Raw genomic sequence first — 21015 nt, forward strand, 5'->3', positions numbered from 1 at the left:
CGGTGACTTTCGCAAGTGGTGTGCGGCGTGCCGTGAATGTCAGCTGGTAAACCCACCGGCCACCCCAAAAGCGCCATTGCGCCCACTACCGTTAATCGAGGTCCCCTTCGAAAGAATTCGAATGGACCTCGTCGGGCCATTAGAACGGACAGCACGCGGACATCGCTTTGTGCTAGTCCTAGTGGATTACGCAACGCAATATCCGGAAGCAGTGCCCCTGAGCAACATCTCCGCATGTAGTGTTGCAGGGGCACTCTTCAAAATAATCTCCCGGGTGGGGATTCCGAAAGAAATCCTCACCGATCAGGGCACAACGTTTATGTCACGTACACTTCGCAAGCTTTACAAACTGTTGGGCATTAAGTCGATTCGCACTAGCGTCTACCATCCGCAGACGGATGGCCTAGTGGAGCGATTTAATAAAACACTAAAAAATATGATTCGTAAGTTCGTATACGAAGACGCTAGGAATTGGGATAGGTGGCTCGACCCCCTGTTATTCGCAGTACGGGAGGTCCCACAAGCCTCCACTGGTTTCTCACCGTTCGAGCTGCTGTATGGGTGGCGCCCACGCGGAGTGCTTGACGTCATCCGCGAAGCTTGGGAGGAGGGACCTTCGAATAGTAAGAATGAAATTCAGTACGTTCTTGATCTTCGAGCAAAACTCCACACACTGGGCCAGTTAACACAGGAGAATTTGCTCCAGGCTCAAGAACGCCAACGCCGGCTGTATGACAGGGGTACTCGGCTGAGGGAATTTGCACCGGGAGATAAGGTACTCGTATTACTCCCAACATCGAGCTCTAAATTACTCGCCAAGTGGCAAGGATCCTTTGAGGTCACACGATGAGTAGGTGAACTCGATTATGAGGTTAAACGTACCGATAGAGGGGGCGCACGTCAAATATATCACCTCAACCTCCTGAAATTGTGGAGGGAAGAGGCGGTCTCTGTGACGTTTGCTACGGTAGTTCCGGAGAGGGCGGAGCTCAGACCAGAGGTAAACGAAAGCCGCAATCATAACCCCCCGGTTACTTGTGGAGACCACCTCTCACCGCGTCAACTCACAGAGGTTTCCGAATTACAAAAGGAATTTGCAGATGTGTTTTCCCCTCTACCGGGCCGTACAAATCTCCTACGGCACAACATCGAGACCGAGCCGGGAGTGGTCGTACGTTGCCGCCCCTATCGCTTACCCGAACATAAAAAGAAAATAGTTCGGGAGGAATTGGACGTGATGCTTGAGATGGGGGTAATAGAAGAATCCCAGAGTGATTGGTCCAGCCCGGTTGTTGTTGTTCCCAAGAGCGATGGGTCTGTACGATTCTGTGTGGATTATAGAAAAATCAACGCGGTGTCTAAATTTGACGCATACCCAATGCCCTGTGTTGATGAACTGCTCGATCGGTTGGGTACTGCTCGTTTTTATTCGACCTTGGATTTAACGAAGGGTTATTGGCAGATCCCCTTGACACCAATGTCCCGTGAGAAAACGGCCTTCACTACGCCGTTCGGATTACACCAATTCGTGACGCTTCCTTTCGGTTTGTTTGGGGCACCAGCCACGTTTCAACGACTCATGGATAGGGTCCTCAGACCGCACACCGCTTACGCCGCTGCCTATTTAGATGATATTATCATTTATAGCAATGATTGCAGCGGCACGTGCAACATCTGAGGGCCGTCCTGAGATCGCTGCGGCGGGCGGGGCTCACGGCAAACCCTAAGAAGTGCGCGATTGGGCGTGTGGAGGTACGGTATCTGGGGTTCCACTTGGGTCATGGCCAGGTGCGTCCCCAAATTGATAAGACCGCGGCGATTGCGACTTGCCCTAGACCCAAGACCAAAAAGGGGGTGAGGCAGTTCCTGGTGCTGGCTGGCTATTATAGAAGGTTTGTGCCTAATTATTCGGATGTCACCAGCCCGCTGACTGACCTCACTAAAAAGGGGGCTCCAGATCCGGTCCAATGGTCGGAGCAGTGCCAACAGGCGTTTACGCAGGTTAAAGCCGCACTTTGTGGGGGGCTGCTTTTACATGCACCTGACTTCTTTCTCCCTTTTCTATTACAGACGGACGCTTCAGACAGAGGGCTGGGGGCCGTACTCTCGCAGGTGGTGAAGGGGGAGGAGCGCCCGGTGCTGTACATCAGTCGGAAGCTCTCCTTGAGGGAAACCAAGTACAGCACCATAGAGAAGGAGTGTCTGGCCATCAAGTGGGCGGTCCTCAAACTCCGATACTACCTGCTGGGGCGGGCCTTCACCCTCTGCTCGGATCACGCCCCACTCCAATGGCTTCACCGCATGAAGGATACTAACGCCCGGATCACCCGTTGGTATCTAGCCCCCCAGCCTTTTAAATTCAAGGTGGTCCACAGACCGGGGGTGCAGATAGCTGTCGCTGACTTCCTGTCCAGAAATGGGGGGGGAGTGGTGGGCAGGCCGGATGGAAAGTTGCACCTTGAGTTTGAAGAACTGTCTTCTCCTGTCATCCTTGCTGGAAGGCATTACAGTCATGTTTTTTTCCAGGAAAAAACTAATTAGGCGCTACTAAATAAAGCCAAAGACATTACTCATGAATCTTAAAGTTATTTTTTATAAACAATGTACCTTCATGCTTAATTTACAAATTTAAATCCATGACTAATAAATAAATAACTAATATTGCCATTATATTCATGTTGTTTAGCCCTAGGGGAACTGACCCCCACAGTAAGCCTGGTTTCTCCCTAGGTTTTTATTTTTCCATTAATCAAAATCTTATGGAGTTTTGTGTTCCTTCCCACATTCGCCTTCAGCTTGCTCACAGGGGTTCTAAATACAATTATGATTTCATTATTTAATTTCTATACACAATTTACAATCATGTTTAATCAAACTACTCAATGATCACTATGACTTTATAGATATTACAGTTTAATTTTTTGTTAATTCATTAGTTCCTGTAAAGCTTCTTCACTGTGTTGTGAAAAGTGCTATAAAAATATAAATGACTTGGCTTGACTTAAGACATTTTGATGTGAGCTGCTTGCCAAAAGCCTTTTTCTATCTATTGATCGCATTTCACAGAGAGAGAGAGAAGGAGCTCTGTGAAATGCAATTTGCTTAGTTGTCACCAGGAGCATGCAAAGATACAAATTCTACATCATCACTAGCGATTAAGGATGGACTGCATTTATATGAATTACACATGAACCCCAGACCACCTATTCAGTTGGACTCCGCAGCGGTTCACTGCTGCACACCTGAGTTTGGAAAACTAATTGTCAACACCAAATGCTGATGAGAAAGCATCCTTACAGGCTTTTTTTCTTTGTTTGTATTTCTGTGTAGGTGATGGAAAAACAGAGGTAAAGTCTTTGATGGAGCAGTTGAGAGGAGAAGCACTTAAGTTCCACAAGCCAGGTATTTATTTATATATATATATATATAAATAACAGTATGTACTGTTGAAATCACTGTGTCCATTCATTATCATTTTACAGGGGAAAAACTGGCAGCTAAAATGGTTTTGATTAAACAAACTGTTGATGAAAATATGACGAGGAATACAATTCTGCAAGATATTAATACACTAAGTTTTTTTTTATTTACTGTATTTTAAAGGGAAAAAATCTAGAAAGAATTGACAAAAAAAAAAAAATCCACATTATGTTGTGAATTTCCCTGTTTGAGTTGCATGAGCTGAGAGAGCTGAACACCTATACAATGAGCTTTTACGTGTTATACTGTATAATTATTACCTCACTCAAATGCATCCTATAAGTGTGACATTAATCGGCTATATCCACAACATAAATGTCATATTACAACTTTCATCTGCACAGACAAAGTAAATTAGCTGGTGAACTTAAACTATGTGCGTAACTTGCGTTGTGAATACTGTTTCTTTAAAAGTGTGCTACATGTAACGCTAAATCCTAATCTGATTAACTCACAACAGATTAACTTTTAAAAAGTAGCTAATACTGCAGTAAATTCATTATATGCTATTATTTCAGGTTTTCAGAACAGTTTTCTCATGTTGTTTAATCTTACATAATATACCTATTAATCTTTAATGCGTTTGATACATGTTTAAGTAATTGTAAACTGAAAATTTGGTCATTACAGTTTGCTGCACGTTTTTGACATTTTGCACATTATCAACTAATATGTTATTTTTGCTTTCCTAAGGGGAGAATTACAAGACTGAGGGCTATGTTATGACCCCCAACTCAATGAATTTACTGAAGCAGCACTTGGAAATTACTGGAGGACAGGTAAATTATATGCTTGTTTATGTATGTATGTCAAAGAAAATTATTTTCAAGAAAATATGATCAAAAGCCCCAGAGTTTTACAGATAAGTGCCAAAACATTCCCATCTCTCCTCCATGTCATTGTAGGTGCGCACACGTTTCCCTCCTGAACCCAATGGGATTCTGCACATCGGTCATGCCAAAGCCATTAACTTCAACTTTGGTTATGCCAAGGTACATTCAGGCACATGCACACACAAAGTAACACAAACACTGCTAGTGAATGACAAATATTCATCTTCTGACATACTGTGTTTCTGTGAAGGCCAATAATGGCATATGCTTCTTGCGGTATGACGACACAAACCCTGAGAAAGAAGAGGAGAAATACTTCACTGCCATCAGAGACATGGTGGAGTGGCTCGGTAAGTCTTTAGAGGGCAGTGTAAAGCACCCCATGTCATCAAAACTGGCATATCACATCCCACACTTTAGAGTGGGAAAAATTGCAGGTGAGTAATTTAGATTCATACCATGTGACCCACATTTGGTTTTTGACCATTGAAAATGAGTAATTAAACAATTTACTGATGGAGCCATATTAAGGGGTGTAGGGCCTTAAAAAGAGTATAATAATGTATATAATAATGCTACAAGGGGTGCTGAAGTCAACTGATTTTAGTAATCAACCTACCTGTCTCTGTGTAAAGATAAAACAATGACGGTGACACCTTTCTAAGGTTTTTGTTTTTTTTTACCTGCTGTTTTTGGGGTCATTTTGAACCCCCTTTACAAAATAATGGATTACTCTGATGAATATTTCTGAATATGAATATGTACAAAGACATTTAATATTTTGGCTTTCATCATCTTTGTTTAACTTTCTTCAGAAAAAGTATTTTCAAAATATAATGTAAAACTTTCAGCCAGGGAGGTTTCTGCAATATGGTTGATTTGACATGGAGTAACTCATTCTTCAAAGATTTATTTTTGTGTCTTCAGTAGTTTACATTTGTTTCATCCTCTGTTTGATTCACTTAGGGTACAAGCCATACGCTGTCACACATGCCTCTGATTACTTCCAGCATCTCTATGATCTCGCTGTTGATCTCATTCGCAGGTAAGTTTATACAAACAATATGGAGTTCCTTTTCAAGTTAAGAATAGAATTAGTGAAAAACATGTTTACTCTGCTGAATGTGGCATACATTTTTTACTGTCCCTTATTTTGTTTGTGTGTCAGAGGTCACGCGTACGTGTGCCACCAGCGTGGAGAGGAGCTGAAGGGTCACAACGTCCTTCCCTCACCCTGGAGAGATCGACCTGTGGAGGAGTCTCTGCTGCTGTTTGAGCGCATGAGGAAGGGTGTGTTTGCGGAGGGGGAGGCCACGCTCCGGATGAAGCTTGTCATGGAGGATGGTAAAATGGACCCTGTGGCATACCGCATCAAATACACTCCACACCACAGGACAGGAGACACTTGGTAACACACTTGATGTTCCTCACTTGTATTTGTTTATTCAAATTTGGGGGGGGGTTTGAATGGTGTGCTAATTATATGTTCTGCATCCAGGTGTGTCTACCCAACGTATGATTACACACACTGTCTGTGTGACTCCATTGAACACATCACACACTCGCTCTGCACCAAAGAGTTTCAGGCCAGGTACTGCACTCAACATTAATACATTTTATTTTATGGTAAAACTTAGCTTGTGGCCTGCAAATATATATGGAGTATCTGCAATGCTTGTCTTGTGGAGGGCAAAGCGGCGCTTAACGCTGGCATTGAACGAAGCGTTGACGCTAGAGGTTGGCCGATTGTTTTTGCATTTTTGTATAATAATATGAAACCATTTTTCTGTGATGCAATTTAGCTAGAGAGAGAGAGATCTCGCTCAAGCGGTGCCACAGTGAGCACAACATGAGCCCTGCATAATGAGTGACGACGGAGGACAGAACTAAACATTCAAACGTAGCCTGGTATAGATCTGTGATATTTGTCTAATTTTATTTTAGATTTTGCCTTCCAAAGATTATAAAAATAATATTTATACATAAGCCGCATTCTGTCTAGCACAACTTCCTTCCCTACACTAACATTTCTCCCTAAAACTCAGACTTAACGTCAGAATCAGCACGATCGGTGATTGTTGTAAAATGCTACTGTTGCTAAATTGCGGGATGCGTTTAATAATAAAAAGAGCGCAAGAGATACCGTTCCCAAGGCGGCGCGTGCTCCAAAACAGACCGCAAAGAGACAAGCATGTGCACGTCTAAACGATCAAATATACACAAAAATATGTCAAAAAGACCGGCTTGGAGATTCATTAAACACAGTTTATGTCTTAAATGGACGTAGTTATGGAAATAGTTAGGAGAAAATATGGCGCATCAGGAGCCTATTAGACTCGGTCTTAAAGGGCAAGCAGTCTAATAAACATGCTGGCGAATGAGCCATTACTGCGAATCAAACAAAAAATGGCAAAGAGAAAATCACTTACAGCTCTTGAATGAATAACTTCTGCATTAATGAGCATTAATATATCTATGATAAACTATGCAGTGTTATTTTACAATTGATTACTTTATTAGATTTCTTTTTAGACCACACCTGAACAGTAATGTTAGTAGACCTCCCTGAAATTAAATCACTGTGCCTATATAACGTTTATCTTTGTGTAATATATATATATATATATATATATATATATATATATATATATATATATATATATATATATATATATATATATATATATATATATATATATAACAAAAGAACCGTTAAGAATACCGTTAAAGTACCGGATCGATAAGCAGTATCGGTAAGAGTAGTAATACCATTAAAACCTTAACGATACCCATCCCTAGTTATGCCTGTGCTTCTCTTGGATGCTCTGAATATTGGATTACGCGTCTGGATTGCCCCTTAATTAAAGCTGCATTTGGATCTCAACCTTCCTGTCTCGGAGCAGTTCGTAACACATGCTTTGTTTATTTAATATATTTGTTATACATTATTTATACAATATGTTTTTACATTATACATTTTTAATTTCTAAAGTCTACAAGTGCAGATTGGTCAAGTGTTCAATAAATGTATTTGTTGAGAAATTTTGTCTATCTTAAGTAATTATTTGTGTTAGATTTTATCTTTCAAATAAAAGGTTCAAATAAGAGGTTAAAAACAAGCAAATATCGGCCAAATTAAATCGGCAGCATTAATCGGCCATCGGCGGACCCGGATTTCAAAAGATCGGCATCTGCCTGAAAAAAACAATATAGGTCGACCTCTAGTTGACGCTCCGATGCAAGTCACGTGGAAGCCGCTTTACAATGACCAAGGGACATTATTGAAACTCAATATTAGTAAATATTAATTAGGCTATTAATTTATTTTTTCTGATGAAAGTCATGCTCAGCAGAAAATAATAGATCTGCTTTGTTCTTATAATGCTAAAACATTTTACAAGTCTGTAAATTTGTAGACAAGAAAATTTAAAAACTTGTAAGGATGTTATTTAAAGTCACCATTATCAGACTATTATTGTTGCTGTTTTTGGATGAAAATCCATCATGCTCATCAGTTCACAAACTGAAGGAAAATTATAGATCTGCTGTGTTTTTTGTTCTTATTATATTTTATCATTAAAATCGCTGCAATTTGGTGGTTTTATAATAAAAAAAATAAAAAAAACAATAAAAGAATTCCCGGAAAACATGCTCGTGGACCAGTGATTGTCTCACATTTTCCACCCCTCGTGATTCTTGGCACGGTTAGCTAACCATACTCATCCATGCTCAACTGTTCTGGTGGAATGGCTTTAATATGTGGCGACTCACAATTGTCAATTTGTCAATGCAGTAACTTAAGTGCTTTTAGTTGTTTCTAACTTGCCAAGTTTGCTAATATTTGGGTGAAGTTAAAGTTACACGATGTAACTTATTCTAGTGGTTGAAGCATAAAACTGCAAGTTTACTTGCAGAAGAACACTTTACGCGAGTTGTGATTTTGCACTGCTCTTCTGGTGGATTAATCTCATGGTTTGAGGAATCGAGTAAGAGATTTTTATCTGCAGAGTGGAGTCATGACATGCTATGTTCATGTTGATATTATGCTATTGGTTTAAACATTTGTAAACAATATATTACTTTGAGGAAGATAGACAACACTCTTAATTAATATAGTATATTTTAATATAGTTATTCAAGTGTTTTATCCACTACACCAGTGTTTCCCAACCACTGGTGTGCCGTGAAAGATTGTCAGGTGTGCCGCTGAAAATGATCAAATTCCACAAAATAAATAAATGCATGAAAAAAAATGATAATTTCAGGGATCCAAACTCCTGACCTTTCGGAGAAATTCATCATTTTGAAACCATAATCGGTCACTTTTGTGATCGTGAAGAGCAATGATTAGTGTGCACAAGTGAGTGATATTTATACACGAGTGATATTTCACGTGACTCCTAATACATTGAAGTCTATGAAGTGACATTTTTATACCAAAGTGTTTTTCACACACACACGTTTTTGCTTCACCAATAATGTCTTTGAGAATACTACGCAACAAGAAATATTAAAAAAAAAATCTAAATTTGTTAAGAGACATTGAATGTCTCACAATTTCTTTTAATTAAATATTACCTTATCGTTTAGGAGTTTCAGAGACCCCAGTTATTGAACTAATTTAAATTCACCAAGAAAACGTATAGATCTAAACATAAATGAGTCATTTTATTACTTTCTGCTTCCAAAGCCACTGCTCATGATCCAAAGCATACCACCTCATCAGTGAAGCATGGTGGTGGTAGTGTCATGGCGTGGGCATGTATGGCTGCCAATGGAACTGGTTCTCTTGTATTTATTGATGATGTGACCGCTGACAAAAGCAACAGGATGAATTCTGAAGTGTTTCGGGCAATATTATCTGCTCATATTCAGCCAAATGCTTCAGAACTCATTGGACGGCGCTTCACAGTACAGATGGACAATGACCCGAAGCATACTGCGAAAGCAACCAAAGAGTTTTTTTAAGGGAAAGAAGTGGAATGTTATGCAATGGCCAAGTCAATCACCTGACCTGAATCCGATTGAGCATGCATTTCACTTGCTGAAGACAAAACTGAAGGGAAAATGCCCCAAGAACAAGCAGGAACTGAAGACAGTTGCAGTAGAGGCCTGGCAGAGTATCACCAGGGATGAAACCCAGCGTCTGGTGATGTCTATGCGTTCCAGACTTCAGGCTGTAATTGACTGCAAAGGATTTGCAACCAAGTATTAAAAAGTGAAAGTTTGATTTATGATTGTTAATCTGTCCCATTACTTTTGGTCCCTTAAAAAGTGGGAGGCACATATGCAAACTGTTGTAATTCCTACACCATTCACCTGATTTGGATGTAAATACCCTTTAACTGCTGAAAGTCTGCAGTTAAAGCACATCTTGTTTGTTTAATTTCAAATCCATTGTGGTGATGTATAGAGCCAAAAAGATTAGAATTGTGTCGATGTCCCAATATTTATGGAACTGACTGTATAATCCTTTCTTTGGAAGTTATAATAGAGAGATGGTTACATGCTAAAGTAATTAATATACATTACTGTGTTATAAATGAGCATTTAAACCGACTAATGTGCTAAAAGATAAGTGTCAGCTTACTGATTTATTGCTCAAAATACTTGATTGGCTTACACATGCTTGCAACGTTTTAGAAAAAAGCAGTTGAATTTTTCTTCTAAAAATACGGAGGTAAAATAAATTAGAAAACAGCGGCACACACACACACTAAGGGTATCTCAAAACTGCAGCAATGTTATAAAATTATATAAAATAGTTAAAGTTATAAAAGTCATGAATATTAGTAACTATGTCACTGTAATTTCACTAAAAACAGAAGGCACTTAATAAATGCATTGCGATCAGTACACATGAGTAACTTTTGATTTTCCTTAATTTAAGTAGAAATAGGCTTTCCTTGCCACCAATGCCATGATGGCATCTCAAAATATTGTTAATGATGAAAGGCTCATAACAAAAAAAACTTGGTCTAAAGGCGCTACGTTGTCCTGATAAAAACCTGGCTTATCTGAACAGTCTGAATCACTTATCAGACAGATGAAGATAGTTTCACTTTGATTCCTTTTTGTTTTCTGCAGTGTGTTTAAGCGAAAGATTCCAGTATATGTAGTGGTGTCTCAGCTACTATTGTTAAAACAATTATGTACAGTAAATCAGTCTTTATACAACCTATAGCGGGAGGAGAGAGGCAATGCACGGAGATCGGGAATAAATTCAACATTAGGAAATAAGCACTTCGCACTGGATGAGCTTTATTCCAGCTCTAGGAAGAAATATTTCTCTAGTGCTGAACGTGCTATTCCCGCTTTGCACACATATACACGTATGCTTATACAATCACTTAGCCAGGTGTCAGATAACTAGCACAAATATTTAGATCTCGGTCCGGATTGAAGTGTTCTTTGTTCTGCCTATCGATTACCCCTGCCATAGTGAATCGGGATAAGACAAGGACAGTGTTTTGAAGCATTCACTCAATAATTAACTTTTGTTAATGGTAACCAAAAAAAATCTTACAAAGTGCAGCTTTAATAAATAAATAAATAGTGTATTTTTAGTGTATCTTTATGATTTTTTGATGGTTTAAATAGTATAGTACCCTACATTTATTTTTCTACACATATTACAAGCTCATTAAAACATATATAGTGTAATTGAAAAGTATTTGCCCTCATCCTGATTTCATCTGCTTTTGTGTATATCTCATATTAAATTGCTTCAACAATTCTAACAAAATCTAACATAACACAAAGGTAATCTGAGTAAACACAAAATACAGTTTTTAAATGATAGTGTTATTTATTGAAGCAAAAAATGTATCCAGTACTATGTGAACAAGTATTTGTCCTTGGTTACTAAATCCCCCAAATCTATGAAACTGCATTCCTAATGGTGTGCAGTTGGACTAGACACACCCAGCCCTGATTACTGCCAGCCCTGTTCAATCAAATCTACTCCTACACATTTTTCAGCATCGTGAAGTTCAAAAAGAAAGGTCAAAAGAAGGAAAAAGTTGATTAAAATACATCAGTCTGGGAAGGGTTACAAAGCTATTTCAAAGGCTTTGTGACTCCAAAGTACCACGGTGAGAGCCATTATCTCCAAATGGAGAAAACATGGCAGAAGAACATAAAGGCTCATCTGAATTTTTCCAAAACTCACCTTGATGATGATCCTCAAACCTTTTGGGAGAATGTTCTGTGGACTGATGTGTCGAAAGTTTAACTGTTTGGAAGACGGTTGTCCCGTTACATCTGGTGTAAATAAAACACAGAATTCCACAAAAAGAACATCATACCAACGGTCAAGCATGGTGGTGGTAGCTTGATGGTGTGGGAATTCTTTGTTGCTTCAGGGCCAGGGCGACTTGCAATAATTGAGAGAAACAGGAATTCTGCTCTCTACCAGAAAATCCTAAAGGAGAACGTCTGGTCATTGGTCCATGAGTTGAAGCTTAAACGCAACTGGATTATGCACCAAGACGATGATCTAAAGCATAGGAGTAAGTCCCCATCTGAATGGCTCAAAAGAAGATAAATTAAAGTTTTGTAGTGGTCCTGACTTGAACCTGGGAAGTCCTGACTTGAACCCGATTTAGATGCTGTGGCAGGACCTTAAACGGGCAGTTCATGCTTAAAAACCCTCCAGTGTAGCAGAACTAAACCAGTTCTGCAAAGAAGAGTGAGCCAAAATTCCACCACAGTGCTGTGAAAGACTGCTCCCCAGTTTTTTGATGTGTTTGGTTGCAGTTGTTGCTGCTAAACGTGGCACAACCAACTATTACATTTAAGGGGGCATTTAGTTATTCATGTGGGTGATCTAATTGATGAAAAACTTTTTGCTTCAAATATATACATATATATTTATATTAAAACTGTATTTTGTGTTTACTCTGGTTACTTTTGTTTTATATATTTTTATTTTTTTTTGCGACCGATGGTAGAAAAGTGGCTATTTTTGTGAATTCTACCATCCAAAGTAAATTTTCAGTATAATATTGTTAATAATATTTGTAAGAACAACACATACTGTAGCTGCATATTCACTCAATTCCAAGAAGGCTCTTATTATTACTATCAAAAATGTCTCTCATTGTGCACACATATATTTTTGAGGCACATAGTGTGTACTATATTCATGTCTTTCTTTCTTTTTTGAAGGCGGTCTTCATATTTCTGGCTATGTAATGCTCTGGATGTGTACTGCCCCGTGCAGTGGGAATACGGCAGACTGAACCTCACCTACACTGTTGTCTCCAAGAGGAAGATCATCAAACTGGTGGAAACAGGAATTGTTAGGTAACACACTGATGTTTAACCCTGTAATGCCTGATATACTGTATGAAAGAATTGTCAGAAAATTCTAATTTTGATAATTAGAATATCATCAAAAAGTTGATTTATTTCAGTAATTCCATTCAAAAAGTGAAACTTGGATAATGTATACATTCATTCCATCCAGACTGATATATTTCAATGTTCATTCCTTTTAATTGATGATTATAACTGACAGCTAATGAAAAACCCCAAAATCAGTATCTCAGAAAATTTTAATATTGTGAAAAGGTTCAATATTGAAGACACCGGGTGCCACACTCTAATCAGCTAATTAACTCAAAACACCTGCAAAGGCCTTTAAATGGTCTCTCAGTCTAGTTCTGTAGGCTACACAGTCATGGGGAAGACTTCTGACTTGACAGCTGTCCAAAAGACGACCATTGACACCTTGCACAAGGAGGGCAAGACACAAAAGGTCATTGCTAAAGAGGCTGGCTGTTCACAGAGCTCTGTGTCCAAGCACATTAATAGAGAGGCGAAGGGAAGGAAAAGATGTGGTAGAAAAAAGTGTACAAGCAATAGGGATAACCGCACCCTGGAGGGGATTGTGAAACAAAACCCGTTCAAAAATGTGGGGGAGATTCACAAAGAGTGGACTGCAACTGGAGTCAGTGCTTCAAGAACCACCACGCACAGACGTATGCAAGACATGGGTTTCAGCTGTCGCATTCCTTGTGTCAATCCACTCTTGAACAAGACACCGCGTCAGAACAAAAAAAGGACTAGACTGCTTTTGCAACAGGAATTGGCACCTGCACACAGTGCCAAAGCTACCAGTACCTGGTTTAAGGACCATGGTATCCCTGTTCTTAATTGGCCAGCAAACTCGCCTGACCTTAACCCTATAGAAAATCTATGGGGTATTGTGAAGAGGAAGATGCGATACGCCAGACCCAACAATGCAGAAAAGCTGAAGGCCACTATCAGAGCAACCTGGGCTCTCATAACACCAAAGCAGTGCCACAGACTGATCGACTCCATGCCACGCCACATTGCTGCAGTAATTCAGGCAAAAGGAGCCCCAACTAAGTATTGAGTGCTGTACATGCTCATACTTTTCATGTTCATACTTTTCAGTTGGCCAACATTTCTAAAAATCCTTTTTTGTATTGGTCTTAAATAATATTCTAATTTTCGGAGATACTGAATTTGGGATTTTCATTAGTTGTCAGTTTTAATCATCACAATTAAATGAAATAAACATTTGAAATATATCAGTCTGTGTGTAATGAATGAATATAATATCCAAGTTTCACTTTTTGAATGGATGGAATTACTGAAATAAATCAACTTTTTTATGATATTCTAATTATATGACCAGCACCTGTATATAATGTTTGCACTTTTTATGTATCATATTTGATAAAGGCCATGTGCAAACACTGCACTCATATTTGTATGGAAGGATCATTGACAAGTTTGTTTTGGTTTATTGTTGTAACTTGGTCTGTGGATGTAATGTTTATATTGTCATCTGTTTATGTGTCACGTGTTTGTTCAGAGATTGGGATGATCCACGACTGTTCACGCTTACTGCTCTCAGGAGGCGTGGCTTTCCTCAACAAGCTATCAACAATTTTTGTGCCAGAGTAAGAAATATTTTTTTGCTGATGTACCATAAAACTTCTGTTTGTAAATGATCTCTGTTATGATGGTATGTTGATGTACACTCACCTAAAGGATTATTAGTAACACCTGTTCAATTTCTCATTAATGCAATTATCTAATCAACCAATCACATGGCAGTTGCTTCAATGCATTTAGGGGTGTGGTCCTGGTCAAGACAATCTCCTGAACTCCAAACTGAATGTCAGAATGAGAAAGAAAGGTGATTTAAGCAATTTTGAGCGTGGCATGGTTGTTGGTGCCAGACGGGCCGGTCTGAGTATTTCACAATCTGCTCAGTTACTGGGATTTTCACGCACAACCATTTCTAGGGTTTACAAAGAATAGTGTGAAAAGGGAAAAACATCCAGTATGCGGCAGTCCTGTGGGCAAAAATGCCTTGTTGATGCTAGAGGTCAGAGGAGAATGGGCCGACTGATTCAAGCTGATAGAAGAGCAACTTTGCCTGAAATAACCACTCGTTACAACCGAGGTATGCAGCAAAGCATTTGTGAAGCCACAACGCGCACAACCTTGAGGCGGATGGGCTACAACAGCAGAAGACCCCACCTGGTACCACTCATCTCCACTACAAATAGGAAAAAGAGGCTACAATTTGCAAGAGCTCACCAAAATTGGACAGTTGAAGACTGGAAAAATGTTGCCTGGTCTAATGAGTCTCGATTTCTGTTGAGACATTCAGATGGTAGAGTCAGAATTTGGCGTAAACAGAATGAGAACATGGATCCATCATGCCTAGTTACCACTGTGCAGGCTGGTGGTGGTGGTGTAATGGTGTGGGGGATGTTTTCTTGGCACACTTTAGGCCCCGTTTAAATGCCACGGCCTACCTGAGCATTGTTTCTGACCATGTCCATTTCTTTATGGCCACCATGTACCCATCCTCTGATGGCTACTTCCAGCAGGATAATGCACCATGTCACAAAGCTCGAATCATTTCAAATTGGTTTCTTGAACATGACAATGAGTTCACTGTACTAAAATGGCCCCCACAGTCACCAGATCTCAACCCAATAGAGCATCTTTGGGATGTGGTGGAACGGGAGCTTCGTGCCCTGGATGTCCATCCCACAAATCTCCATCAACTGCAAGATGCTATCCTATCAGTATGGGCCAACATTTCTAAAGAATGCTTTCAGCACCTTGTTGAATCAATGCCACGTAGAATTAAGGCAGTTCTGAAGGCGAAAGGGGGTCAAACACAGTATTAGTATGGTGTTCCTAATAATCCTTTAGGTGAGTGTAGTTCACATGGGCATTCATCAGGATGAGCCTAGTTGCTGAATACTGAACAGAGCTCATGGTTATCACAAGCCATTTCGACTTTTAATCATGTGAAGGACATTAATTATATACAATCAATGGCCACTTTATTTGGTACACCTTTGCACCTACTTATTGCGATTAACTAATCAGCCAATCGTGTGGCAGCAATGCAATGTATAAAATCATGCAGATACAGGTCAGGAGCTTCAGTTAATTTTCACATCAACCATCAGAATGGGGGAAAAAATGTGATCTCAATCATTTTGATTGTGGCATGATTGATGGTGCAATACGGGTTGGTTTGAGTATTTCTGTAACTACTGATTTCCTGGAATTTTCTCATACAACCGTCTCTAGAGAGTATAGAGCAGGGATCGGCAATCTTTTTGACAAGGAGTTTTTTTGACAAGGAGATTTTTTATTTTCCTGGTCAATGGCTGTGCATGTTTGAGTCCACTTGTGAAAATTTTTCTATTTTGGATTTTTTTTTTTCATTTTTATCCCCAATTTGGAATGCCCAATGCGCTCTTAGTCCTATTGGCATTGTGACTCGCCTCAATCCGAGTGGCAGAGGATGAATCTCAATTGACAGTCTGAGACTGTCAATCCGCTCATCTTATCATGTGGCTTGTTGAGCGCGTTACCGCAGAGTTATAGTGCGTGTGGAGGCTTCACGCTATTCTCCACGGCATCCACGCACAACTTGCTACGTACCACACCGAGAGTGAGAATCACATTATAGTGACCACGAGGAGGTTACCCCATGTAACTCTTCCCTCCCAAACAACCAGGCCAATTTGGTTGCTTAGGAGACCTGGCTGGAGTCATTCAGCATATGCCCTGGATTTGAACTCGCGACTCCAGTGGTGTAGTCAGCGTCTTTACTCACTGAGCTACCTGGGCCACCTCTTTTGCATTTTTCAAATGTAATAGTTTATTTTTCATTACAAAAAATGTATATTATCAGCATATCAGTTTGAGTGAAACATTTTCACAGAGCATCTTGAAAGTGCTTTAATTAAAGAAACTGTCATTTTGTTCAAATGAGTTAACACCGTTAATGTCATAAATTTGCTTATTTTATTACTGATCACAAAATTGTGTGGAATCTTTGTCATATGAATTGTCATACATTTGACTAAATCACGCAGAGCTGGGTAATCACTAGCATGCTAGCAACCGCGAAAGAGGAGCAGGCTATTTTATTTGTAAGAAGTTTTTCGCACCTGCATTCCAATCTACATCTTGATGTAATCCTTCCATATGATCATGTTTTCATCAGCTGAATGGGAGACTAAACAATATTAAAGTGTGACGAACATCGCACATCACAAGCCGATTAACTATTTAGCCTTTTTCGGTGAATTGCACCTGCAAAATCCAAAAACTTTATTTCCATGTTTAATTTAGATTTTGAATAGACTCCCACCCCACGATGTGTGTTTACGTGTTTTGTTTATTCGTTTAATATAATTTTGAGTGTGACCATGGTTTGAGGGTGTACCTGTATGCTGGGTTAGAAACCTTAAGGATTAATAGTGGTGTTTTCCTTATTACATCACATGTTGTTCTGAAAGCAAAAAGAAACAAATGAAACACTGTATGTAGGCTGTCATCCACGCAGCCTGACCGAAGCAAAGCGGGTGCGTTTACTCATGCGATTAACCGAAAGTGAGTCGTTATGCACGAATGGCATGAATGTACTGCAGGAGTCTGTTGGGTGTAATGTAGTCCCTTCACATTTTTACTTTTTGTTTAGCCTCACATTCAGCTCATGAAAACATGTTGCGTGATCATGAGGTAGGATAACATCCAGATTTAGTTTGGAATGCTGGTGTGGAATTAATATAAATAAAATATTCTACTCCTCTCACTGTTGCTGGCATGCCAGTGATTACCCCTCTGCTTGCCAGCATATGTTGCTGACCCCTGGTATAGTGCAGAAAACAAAAAACATCCAGTGAGTGGAAGTTTGTGGGCGAAAACGGTTTGTTAATGACAAAGGTCAGAGGAGAATGGCCAGACTGGTCCAAGCTGACAGGAAGGTGACAGTAACCCAAATAACCACGAGTTATAACTGTACTATGCACAAAAGCATTTCTGAACATACATTGAGGCGGATGGGCTGCATCAGTTGAAGACCCTTTCAGGTACCACTACTGTCAGCTTAGAACAGGAAACTGAGGCTGCAGTGGGCACAGGCTCAAAAACACTGGTTGGTAGACGATTAGAAAACATCGCGTGGTATGACAAATCTCGATTTCTGCTGAGGTACACCAGTAGAAGTACAATGTTCTTGGCTGACAGAAGTGAAACCCGAAGATTTATGCTGTTGTAGCCCATTCACCTCAAGGTTTGAGTTATTGCAACCTTTCTATCAGCTCGAACTAGTCAGGCCATTCTCCGTTGACCTCTCTCTGGAGGTTTTTTGTTTTTGGCACCATTCTGTGTAATCTCTAGATACTTTTGTTCATGAAAATCCCAGGAGATCAGCAGTTATAGAAATACTCAAACCAGCACATCTGGCACCAACAATCATGCCACGGTCAAAATCACTGAGATCAAATTTTTTCCCCATTCTTAAGGTTGATGTGAACATTAACTGAAGCTCCATACCCATATCTACATGATTTTATGCATTGCACTGCTGCTACACAATTGGGTGATTAGTTAATTGCATGAACAAGTACAGTTGGTGTACAGGTGTACCTAATAAAGTGGCCGGTGTGTGTATAAACAATTACATTTCCATTCAAATGCAAATTCTTAATATCAGCAATGTAATTAATACTAGTGAAAATGCAAATTTTTCATATCATTAATTAGTTTGGCACTAGTGATAAAGTAAATTTTTGATATAAAAAATTACATAATTGTGGAAATACCCATTCTTGATGTCAAAAATGTTATTTAAACTAGTAAATGCCTTAATCTGTAATTACATTTTCACTAACGCCGGTTTTACCTATCCTCTGTGAGTCTGGTGTGAGTGAGATGTGAGCAGGGCGTGTGGTGCGTTCAGGCTTTCAAATTGGTCATGTCTGTTCTGCGAGACGCAGCTCTTCTGTGCAGAAAATAGTTATCTCAGATGTGGTCGCCCAACGTATTTCTGCAAGGCCCTCAATGTTGGTTGAGATTTTCGTTAGTGCTGCATAAATGTTTGCAATATCTTGACCTATGTCATGAGGCTTGCTGACATTATCAACTGGAGCCCTGCCATCGTGATTCTGCAAGGCGTCAGACGCGTGCGGTCGCAAGTGCCTTTTAATGTCTACACAGGTCGACAATTTACTATTTTTCGATAAATTGAATTATTGATTAAAAGTATAATTGTATGCAAAGTGAAGCGGCACTCACCACTAGGGTTGCAACTAGGATTACTTTGATAATAGACTAATCTAACGATTATTCGTCGATTATAGCAATGATTAATCATTAGCTCTTAACCGACTATTCATCTTGTGGCTTGACTTAAAAGGTTGTATTAAATGTGAATACAACAATAAAGAGGAAAAAAATCCTTTTAATACCGCTAAATGACACATTGAATTACAAGGAAAAACATACTCAGATTTGTTTTACATTTTATCCATTAAAACATTCACTGCAAAAATTCATAATGTGTTGGATGTTCATAATAAAGGGTGAATCTGGCATCCTCACGGTGAACGGGGCTCCATGAAAGGGCGGGGTAGTGTCCATAGGACACTATTTTTATAAGCCCAGGCACGGTCTGGGTCATTCGGCTGGTCACGCTCCCCTTGAAGGACTACGGTGCGAGGGGCGGCGGCATCACTGGCGGCCTGTCTTCCCAAGCGTGAGCGGAAGGCGGCCCGGCATCTAGCCCATCGGCTGCGACGTGAGTAGTTCACCCCCGGCGACTCTTCAACGTGACCGTTGTATATGGAAAGCCATATGGGTCAAAATTCACATGTTTTGTATCAACGTATTAAGCATCATATTCTAAATGCCATAAGCCATTAAGTAAACGGCATTACATAAACGCTGTCATGCGTTAAGTTAATGCGTGTTATTTTAGCCTCGCATATCTTAATTAGCCCATTAATCTGCTCATGTACATAACACCACCTCTATCGCGTTTGAGGGATCTACGGCAAGCCGGAGGATTAAAATCATTAACGGCAACGAGAACCTTTGTTTCACATTGCAAACACACATTAATTAACTTTGGCTAACTAAGCTGGATATTCGCTAGCCAAGACCCCATTTACTAACTTTTATTCACAAATTGGTATTCTCTTACTGCAGTGTGTGTGTGTGTGTGTTGCTAATATTACAGAAGTAGGCCTATTTATTAACTGTTTACAGACATAATTGCTGTTGGCCAGTTTGTCAACTTTCATTGTTAATGAGCAAATATATTATTGCATGAAATATTGTTAGATTCACATTGAATTCTTAGGAAGATTGTTTATTTAAAAGTTTAATCCGCTGCTCTACAGACAGTCCTGGACATCAACCATTGCTGATTTGTAGTGGATACATAGGTTGATGTCTTCTTGTGATTGTTCTGTAATTTTTTTTCTATATTATATTTTCTATATTTTTTATTTTCTATAGTCAAAAGATGTTTAATGTGGTTGTGGTTATATTATATAGTGATATTTCATTGACCACGCACTTTAATACACAATTTCTGCATCATGTAAAACTTGTATGATCTGCAGAGGTGTACATGGCTTTATTTGTATTTTGTCCTGGGTGATACAACAGTGGTCTTCGACTTAATACAGTATTAGCGTAAATGCAGCAATGTGAAACAAAGGTTCTCGTTGCCGTTATTGATTTGAAACCTCCAGCTTGCAGTAGATCCCTCAAATGCGATAGTTATGTACATGAGCATATGAATGGGCCAATTAAGTTATGTGAGGCGCTAAAATAACATGCGTTAACTTGACGCGTACGGCGTTTATGTTACGCCGTTTACTTAATGCCTTACTGCGTTTAGAAAACGGTGTTTCAAAGCTTAATACGGTGATTCAAAACACGTGAATTTTGACCCTTTTGGCTTTCCATAGTTGTATAACCTGCTATATTTTTGATAGCTTAGGTCTGTGTCACTTATTAGACAGTTCATATTCTTATTCTGCTGTTGAAAGTAATTCAGAGCACGTAATTTTATAATTCGCTATGTTTTATTAACAGCTGCGCCCTGTTTGATGAAAGGCGGCGTATGTGTGTGTTCCGAAAATACTTGTGCTAATGCGCACCTGAACGGTCAAAAACATTTCAAAATTCTGCCAAAATACCCATCTTGGTGAGGTATTCATGTAAACAGAGAGTGATGTCTAAAGTGAATGTAAACAGCAGAGAAAAAAAGCTGATTTTTATTAAAATGTTGGATTTGTAAGTGTAAATATAAGCTAATAGATTTATAGACAACCAGAGCAAGAAGATGAGAAAACACTCACTGCTCTTGACTGTGTAACTTCATTAGCTTTAA

At 39.5% G+C, this 21015-nt stretch overlaps 1 protein-coding gene across 1 annotated transcript in view; it reads left to right on the top strand.

The window, feature by feature from the left end:
* Nucleotides 1-21015, top strand: part of qars1 (glutaminyl-tRNA synthetase 1) — a 48635-nt gene that overhangs the window by 17848 nt on the left and 9772 nt on the right. The window contains exons 8-16 of the mRNA XM_052109165.1: nt 3331-3402; nt 4174-4259; nt 4386-4472; nt 4564-4663; nt 5280-5358; nt 5482-5721; nt 5812-5904; nt 12483-12620; nt 14161-14248. Of these exons, the coding sequence (XP_051965125.1) occupies nt 3331-3402; nt 4174-4259; nt 4386-4472; nt 4564-4663; nt 5280-5358; nt 5482-5721; nt 5812-5904; nt 12483-12620; nt 14161-14248 (983 nt within the window). The remainder of the gene's footprint in view (nt 1-3330; nt 3403-4173; nt 4260-4385; nt 4473-4563; nt 4664-5279; nt 5359-5481; nt 5722-5811; nt 5905-12482; nt 12621-14160; nt 14249-21015) is intronic.

Source organism: Xyrauchen texanus, chromosome 37, assembly GCF_025860055.1.
Source record: "Xyrauchen texanus isolate HMW12.3.18 chromosome 37, RBS_HiC_50CHRs, whole genome shotgun sequence".
NCBI classification, from domain to species: Eukaryota; Metazoa; Chordata; class Actinopteri; order Cypriniformes; family Catostomidae; genus Xyrauchen; species Xyrauchen texanus.